The sequence below is a fragment of the Mustela lutreola genome, chromosome 3 (assembly GCF_030435805.1).
Source record: "Mustela lutreola isolate mMusLut2 chromosome 3, mMusLut2.pri, whole genome shotgun sequence".
Taxonomy (NCBI): Eukaryota; Metazoa; Chordata; class Mammalia; order Carnivora; family Mustelidae; genus Mustela; species Mustela lutreola.
In genome coordinates, this window is record NC_081292.1 from 141114999 (window position 1) to 141123847 (window position 8849).

The 8849-nt window shown below is 40.4% G+C and overlaps 1 protein-coding gene across 4 annotated transcripts in view; it reads left to right on the top strand.

Annotated features, from left to right (window-relative positions):
* WIPF1 (WAS/WASL interacting protein family member 1) overlaps positions 1-8613 on the top strand; it is a 115765-nt gene extending 107152 nt beyond the window's left edge. For all 4 annotated transcript variants that reach the window (XM_059166992.1, XM_059166995.1, XM_059166996.1 and 1 more), the window contains 3 exons: positions 732-944; positions 1679-1792; positions 5545-8613. In XM_059166992.1, coding sequence (XP_059022975.1) covers positions 732-944; positions 1679-1792; positions 5545-5600 — 383 coding nt within the window. In that variant the 3' untranslated portion in view covers positions 5601-8613. The remainder of the gene's footprint in view (positions 1-731; positions 945-1678; positions 1793-5544) is intronic.
* Positions 8614-8849: the final 236 nt, after the last annotated feature.

Genomic DNA, 8849 nt, shown 5'->3' on the forward strand with positions numbered 1-8849 from the left:
TCTCTGGTACTCTTTTGTATATAGAGAGTTTCATTCCATGTGGTAACCAGCTTGTTCGGGGTCAGGATCAGAGTACACAGCCGTGCACACTGACTAATCCGCCTCCCCAAAGAGGAAGAACCAAGAAGGAACTCCTGCCAATCTCAGCACGATTGATAGTGGGTTTCCTGATGCTGCTTCTGCCTAGAAACAGATCGCATGCATCACAGAAGCATGCTTGTGTAATTAGCAATACTACCGTGCATTTAAAGAGCCTAGTCCTTCTGAAGACCTAAAATAACTTCATAACTAGCTTCTTCCTTTTTTAAAAAATTCTTTTTCTAAATGGCACTTATTCCTAAGTATCATATCACAGTAATTCAGTAGCTAATTAAGAGGATTATAAAATGTTTTTAAAAAGATATAGTTGTCCGTATAAACAGATTATCACCCGTTCTCAACCTAACCGTATCATCTCTAATCTCAGTACAACCAAAGCCAAGACAGCTATTTAGCTATCGATATCAACATGTGTACATATGTGCAGTTCTGTGTTTATCTGTACTTATTCCTTGCTTGGCCAAACCTCTTAGAAAGTTTCCACTATTTCTCCATAAGCTCTAATTACAGGGTATACATCCAGCAGGTGCTCAATAACTGCACATTGGCAGTGACATGATGATAGTAATGTAGGATGTAAGATACTGCCCTAAGTGTTCCTTTTTTTTTTTTTTTTTTTTTTTTGGTCCCAGGCCCTCTCCCACCACCCCCTCCAATAAGCAGAAATGGCAGCACATCTCGGGCCCTGCCTGCCACCCCCCAGTTGCCTTCCAGGAGTGGAGTAGATAGTCCCAGGAGTGGACCCAGGCCTCCTCTTCCTCCTGACAGGCCTGGCGCAGGGGCACCTCCCCCACCTCCACCATCAACATCGATTAGAAATGGCTTCCAAGACTCTTCAGGAGAAGGTAAGGTGGGGTCCGTCCTCTGGGGAAGGGACCTTGGGAACATTTTCAAGCTACAGGGCACCCACTAAATGTTAAATTTGTGTGCATCGTGTGTTGGCATTAACATTTCTTGTTTCTATGACCCTCGAACACTGCACTGCTCTGATCTAAGTATCTATCCATTAGAGACCACCATGATTTCAAATTCAAAGTAGTAATCCTTCCTCCTCCACTTTTTAAAAAGGCTGATTGTTTTCCTCTCTCACTGTTGGAGTCTCATTTTAGTTAACTTTCTAGAAGATTCCAAAACCCTAAAAAAATGTCATTTTTGTCTTTTATCTTCTTATTACCTACCTTACCTGCCTTTCTCAACAGTGTGCTGGGGCAAGAGGCCTGATGATCTACAGGTATTAAGCGGCTTTCCTCCACCTTTTTTTATGAGAGGGTCCAGTTATTCCTGGGCCTGCTGGTGGGAAGAAAGGTATCTCAGACTTTAGCCTCCGGGTCCCAAGAGGGACCGGCTGGGTCCTAATCATGCTAGTTCAAGTCACTTAGATCTGTCTTTGCTTTGATTCGAAAACCAGCGTATTTCACTGGTGCGCTGATCAGTGAGTGACATTTGTTGCATTTCTGGGTTTTCTCTAAACTTCTAGGCATAAAACTAGAAGTGCTCTCTGCAGCTCTCTGTGTCCTTTCATTATGTAAGTCTTCGTAGCAGATTGTTACTGAAGATGCTGTTTGTTTCTCTCCCTCAGATGAGTGGGAAAGCAGATTCTACTTCCATCCCATTTCTGACTTGCCACCTCCAGAGCCATATGTACCAACAGCCAAAAGTTATCCCAGTAAACTGGCAAGAAGTGAATCCCGGAGTGAGTATTTCTGCAAGGGCTTCAGGTGGCTTCATTCTACTATCGCCTGGGTTATATACGAGAGAGGGTTATATAGGAAATCCAGGCCTCCTGCCTGGAGTGGGACAGAGAACCCCATATGGAGCCATCTAAATTCTGGTAAACTGTCCTTCCACAAGTGATGAGGAAAATGGGATACCCGGAATGCATATGAGAAACGATTACTTTAACATGTCATCACAAGCTCAATGTAACTTTGGTTTGCTAATAGGTTAAATTGTATTGCTTTGCTTGTTTGGACAGACTTCCCCATTTTGGCATTCCTAAGATAGGATAAATGTCTTCTACTTGTTTTGAGACTAGTCAGATGTCTTAATGATTATAACAAAAACTCACTGCAACTGCCTTGATATTTTAGATACATTATGATCAGGAGCACCTGGCTGGGTCAGTCAGTGGAACAGGCGACTCTGGATCTCAAGAGTTGTGAGTCTGAGCCCCACCTAGAGTGTAGACATTACTTAAAAAAGTAAAATATTAAAATAATAATAAAGTCATAAATATATTATGATTATAGATTTTAGAGCATTACATGAAAATTTTAAATATACCCATAATCTCTCCATATAATCTCCATAAAATCACCACATATATTCATTTTACCAGGTTCTCTGCTCATTTTTAAACCATATAATTCTTATTGATTTATCATTATTAAGTAGAGTGTACTTTCTTGGTGGTGGGGTTTACATAACTTTGCTTAGTAAAATATCTTCCCATTTTATCACATGATTTTTATTTTATAGTATCCCATCAAGTCAACATACAGTGATTTAGTTTACCATTATTGGACATTTAGATTTTTTCTGGGTTTTGCTAAAATATATAATGCAACCATAAAGAAGTGAATCACTTTTCCTCTATTGAAACAAAAATGGGAACAAGAGGAGGAAATAGAGAAACTGAAATTTCATGACAATAAGTGGTTAGAACAAAGAAAAAATCGGCACAAAACACACATAGATCACTGAGGAGGCTCAGATTTGTAACCGCTTTAAATTTAGAACCAAATTCCCAAACCAGAAATGGGGGGTGTGGGATTTGCACATGTCCGGTAACTGTCCCTAGCCTTGTCCTTACTCCTTAGTCCTACTCCAGAGTCTCCTGACTCTGTAGTGCCCAGCTCTTCAATCCTTTGTGGCTGGATGTTTCCCAGCCATAAATCATAGAATCATAGCTGCTTCAGTTAAGTCTGGTGAGAAGCAAAATTAGTGGCTTCAGGGAGATGAGACAGGTGGCAGTCTTAGGTCAAAGAGACAGGGATACGGGATTGCACTCTGTATCACAGCACGGGACAACACAGGAGTTTCTGTTGGGCTGTGAGGACCAGGTCACATTGTGCTCTGTGCCACTCCTAAAGAATTCAGAACATTAGAAGATCTTTTAAGAAAAATTTCCACAAACAAATGCCAGAAGGAAACAGAGTATTGCTGCTTGAAAGGAAAAGGGAAAAGTTTAATTTCTAGAGAAACTCATTTATGTAAAATACTCCATTCCTAGATGATGGCTGATTAAAAAAAAAAATAGAACTATAATAAGGTTATACAAGTGAAAGAGTGAAAAGTAAGTCTTCACATGGGACAGATAGCTTCAAGGGTGTGTGTGTGTGTGTGTGTGTGTGTGTGATGAAGAGGGGCTTTTGTCTCTTCCTTTTTGGGCATTAACAACTGAATTCACTTTAAGGACTTGTTCATATGGACTCTAAATATTCTTCCTGGTTTCTTAAAAGCATTCTTAATCTATTGTAAGTACTGTTTGTATATTGAAATCCGTAACAGAATCATCCCCCTCGTCTAGATTTTTAACTTCATAGCTGAACAGATTCCCTTCCCCACCCTGCTGTCTCTAAGACTAAAGGCAACTCGAGGACAGGAACTGCGCTCTCACTACTCCAAACCCCAAACCTGAAATACGGTGGGCATTTAAATATATTTCTGAAACTGATGAATTAATGTCCACTGTACCCAAAAATGTTTTTGTGGAATTGCTTTAAATATTTCTAGCGCTCTGTGTGTTTAATAGATCATCTCTGTAACAAAACTAAAGTACTGTCGAGTGGTTTTGCTCTGCTCCTGTGGCTGCCTGGGCCTCTGGGTGGGGCGCCTGCCTGACGGGGCCCCCAGGCAGCCCCAAGCCCTGCTGTCTCACTGCACCTCCGCACAGGGGAGCCTGCCTGGTGCCGACCGCTGACGGTATGTCAGCCGTGGTCAAGGCCCCACAACACATGACTGGTTTTTATCCAGATGCGTCTCTCTTTAGGTGTGGGACCAAGAAAAGATACGGTTGGGGTGGCAAGAGGAAGAGGCAAAGTAACAAGCTGACAGTGTCTTCCTCTAACTCCTCCCCTTGCTCAGAGATTTTGTTCTGTCTCGGAAATCCCTGTTGAGATGCCTCCTGATGAATCTGTCAGTGCCAGCCCACTTCTGAGTCCCCCCAGAGCAGCAGCCACAATGGACCCAATCAGCTGACATATGTCCCTGCTACATCTGCTCACAGTGTCTGAGTACCCGGCTTCATGCCTAAAACCTGTTAGAGCCTCAAAAAAAAGTGATGTGGGACAAATGAACTTAAAAAACTGTGAATGGATTTTAAACCCAGTACTTATACCCATGAATATGCTTAGTTTTTAAAAGAATACTATCAACAGAGCAGAGAGACAACACACGAAATGGAATAAAATATTTGCAAGTCATATATCTGATCAAAAAGTTATATCCAGAATATATAAAGAATTCCTGTGATTCAACAACAAAAACCCAATTTTTAAAATGGGTTGATTACTTGCATAGACGTTTCTCTGAGGAAGATATCCATATTGCCAAAAAGGCATATGAAAAGATGCTCACTATCACTGATCATTAAGGGAATACACATAGAACTACAGTGAAATAGTGTCACAGCCATTAGGACGGTTAGTCTCAAAAAAGCGTTATTGAGAAATTAGAAGATACCTAAATGTCTGAAAAAAGGAATTGATTAGATAAATATAGCATACTTATGTAACAGATAATTTTATGTATCAACAGTAACAGCTCTGAAAAATATTCAGACTGACAATACATGATCCTATTTGGGGAAGAAAAAAGGGGAGCTGTTTATATATAGAAGATAAATGGAAAGTATTTACATCATGTTTTTTGGTTAGCTCTGAGTGGTACAGGCATTGGTGAGTTTCTGTTTTGTTTTAGCTCATCCATATATATTTTTTAAGATTTTATTAATTTATTTGACAGACAAGAGATCACAAGTAGGCAGAGAGGCAGGCAGAGAGAGAGGGAGGGAAGCAGGCTCCCCGCTGAGCAGAGAGCGATGCAGCGTTTGATCCCAGGACCCTGAGATCATGACTGGAGCCGAAGGCAGAGGCTTTAACCCACTAAGCCACCCAGGCGCGCACCCCCCCATCCATATTTTCTAAATCTGTAATAAACACGTACTATGTGGTAAGAGGAAAACTAATTTTTTTTTTAATTTTCTTAACTTTGGGTAAGTACTTGGGAGCCAGTGGTGGGTCATCCGCCTCTAGAAATGTTCAGTGAGATCCTTCCTCGCTTGCCTTCATTTCTTAATTCTCACCCACGTGTGCCTGTTCTTCACAGCCTTGGTCATAGAGGGTGACATAGTGGGTACTTTTGTGACCATCCTTTAGTTTGTACAGTGAGCTTTCTATAAAAGCTTTCTAACCAAATTCATATTTTGTCTATTTTTTCATCAAGGTGGATCCAACCGAAGAGAAAGGGGTGCCCCACCACTTCCTCCCATCCCAAGGTGATCTTTGCCTGCTCTTCTCCAGCCGAGCCCGAGAGCTCCTTCTGTTGTTGTTCTCCAAGGGTGCAAACCCTCCTCCCCTTGTCTTCACTTGTCCCCTTCATACTGGCAGTAGGGAAAGGGAGGGTGATGTGGGAATATGTGTGCAGGGGGTGGGAATGCAGTAAAGAAACGCACCTAGCTTTTTAGATTGTGTATATTCTCAAAGCTCGTGCTTGCTTCAGCTACAGCCTGGCTACAGTGCTGGCTGCTTAGGGGTCAGGAGGCTTTCGTGGCAAGGTGGCAGACATGCATTGTGTCCTAGCTTTCAACCAACCAAGTTCAAACATTTCAGTGCTAATTTGCTACAGACTCTAACATTAAAGTCCTGAGAGCTATTTGCTTCCATGACTTTTTTGCATGCTTCGCTTTCTGTCTGATTCCAGGAACCACAGTCCACCTAAGAAAGTTTCAGCACTCAGGGCTCACATAAAATTTTTCAGGTACAGGATGTCCAATCTTTGGCAGTCTGAGATAAGCTCTAGGACAGAGCTGTCCAACAGAAATACAATGTGAGCCACATATAACGGTGTTTGAATTTCTAGTAGCTATCTTAAAAAAGGAACATAGGTGAAATTAATTTTAATATATTTTATTTAACCCTAACACCCAAATTATTACCATTTCAGCCTGCAATCAGCATAACAATTATTAATGAGCTATTTCACATTCTGTTTTGGTACCAAGTCTTCAAAATCCCATGTGTATCCTACATTGATTGAGAGCACATTCCCCATTCAGACTAGTCGCATCTCAAGGGCTCGACAGTCCTGTGTGGCTGGTGGCTACCATGTTTGGGCAGCACGGGTCTAGAAGATGTGGACTAGTGCAAAATCTCTTGTTTCAAAAACAAAAAAGGCGAGATGAATTTTAGCAATTCAAAAAGTAACTAAAAATCAAGTTAGGACCAAACACCTTGTTCAACAGATAGCTTGACCTTCGATTTTGTTGCCCTATTTCCCGTCTTTCCTTGATGTGTATATCTAGGTGTTGCTTGACAGTACCAAGGTCAGAAATTGATCTAACAGGGTTTACAGTCACGTGGAATAAAGCCATTAGAAGGAAACCGAAAGCCAGCCGAGGCTTGGGGCCCCAGAGCCCGCTGCCTTGAGCTAACTGTCCATTGGACCCCTGCCTTGCCTTCATTTCCTCTGCTGCCCAGCATGCATCTCTGAGCGGGGGAGTCTCGCAGGCTCTGTAACTGTGGGGGAAAGTCAGGAAAAGGTAGCCAGTTGGAAACGTGGAAGGAAGCAAGCAGGTTTGAGTTGATGCGCGAAACTCTATAAACATCTAAATCTGGTGTTTAAGGGGGTTGAGAGAGATTGCTACTACAAATTGAAGAGAATTTGTTTGGACTCCATTGGGAGAATCCCTTGCCTTGGATCTATGCAAATCAAGCTCCGTGAAAGGACCATAGGAATGAGCCAGGCTTGCCCTTTTATTTGTATGATTTTGTTTACAAAACTTTACTGGGACTTTTAAATCTAGCTATAGATTTGGGGGGAAATTTTTCCATTTTATATGGTTTTATATGGTTGATTATGTTTAAAATTACCATTACTTATTTTTTAAAAGCACACAGCCACATATGTATATGTATACTTAAACTTTGTGTCATGGTTTCAGTGTATTGTTCATGTATTACCAGGAGATGCTAACAAGAAATCAATCCAAAGAAAAATTTGAAAGAAGGATTCCTATTTATAGAATAAATAATTGTTTCATTTATATAAAGGCAAAAGAACTTAGAGTTCTAATAAATGGGATATCTAATAAATTATGAAGTTGCCCATTTGGATATATTGTATTTTTATAACTTTCCTTGCCAAAGTTCTGGGCTTACTTAGTATGTTAGAGAACTTGGTTTTTCCCCCTCTCCTCTATCATTCATCTGTCTTTCATATAGTTATTGGGGGCCCTTTGCCCAAAGGGAATCAAGAAATATAAAGGTATAACAAGCTTGGCTAAGTATTTTCCAAAAAGAATTTTTCAGGTTTTATAGCAGCATCATTTTATTTGGGATTCTTTGAGCAGATATGACTGGTTGTTACAAATCTCTATGATAAAGCCTAATAAGCCACCTCACAAAAGATGCAATCTGGCCTTCCCAGCAAATAATGGCAGAGAAGTCTTATCCAAAGAATTTGGATCTGAATTTTGTGAGGGCTAGTAAGCATGGCCAGTTTCTTTGTACATCCCAGCTTTGTAGGTATTATCCTAAAGTCTGAAACAGTCATAGCTCAAAGTTGCTGTTCATCCAGGAGAGAGAAGTTTTAGGATGTAATTAAGTCAGTGTTTCATTAATACACCTATACCCTTTCTTTGAAAGTTGGCAACCTAATTGCATCCAAAACTGAATAATTTCTATGCTAAAATCTTCAACTATGGCAAATCACAAAAATGAATATTTTCTTCCTGAAATCAGGGCTTACATTTGGGGTTTTCTTCCATAATATTTCCTGATAAATGTATTCAAGATGCAATACAGTATTTTAACATTCACATATCATTTTATATTGAAATGTGTTACAGTATTAAAATTCAGTGTTCCATATTTATTTCACTATGCATTTTATTTAGTAGAAACCAAGAGAAATGTTTAATCCAATGGTGCCTTACTTTGTGATTTGAAAGAAACCGACTTTTTATGTCTAAGCAGCAGATTATTTGCATATTTGTAAAAACTTAGGCCTTTATATTTTAACTTGTAATACCAATTTTGTTATTTTAGTAGCAGAAATGGGATGGTTGTTAAAGCACCCAACATTTTTTGGCACAAAATTAATTTTTCCCTGTTTGTAGTAAGGGACAATAAAAGAAAACAAATGTTTTTCATACCACTGCACTATGTAAACATGCACATTTTGGAATCTATATCATCAGGACAGTTTAAATGGTGGGGTAGAGACTACCCTAGACATCTGTGTCTTTGTAAGTTAGCCAGACAATAAATAAAAGCAGAGTGATAAGAGTGTCAACTGGTGGTTTTTATTTAAGTATTATCTAGTAAATGCAAATGAAAAGGCAAGTGTCTGTTTTCTGTTTTCTACTCTGGTAAAGAAAGACAAGCTCTGGGGCACCTGGGTGGCTCAGTGGGTTAAGCCTCTGCCTTCGGCTCAGGTCATGACCCGGGGTCCTGGGGTCGAGCCCCACATTGGGCTCTCTGCTTGGCAGGGAGCCTGCTTCCTCCTCTCTCTCTGCCTGCCTCTCTGCC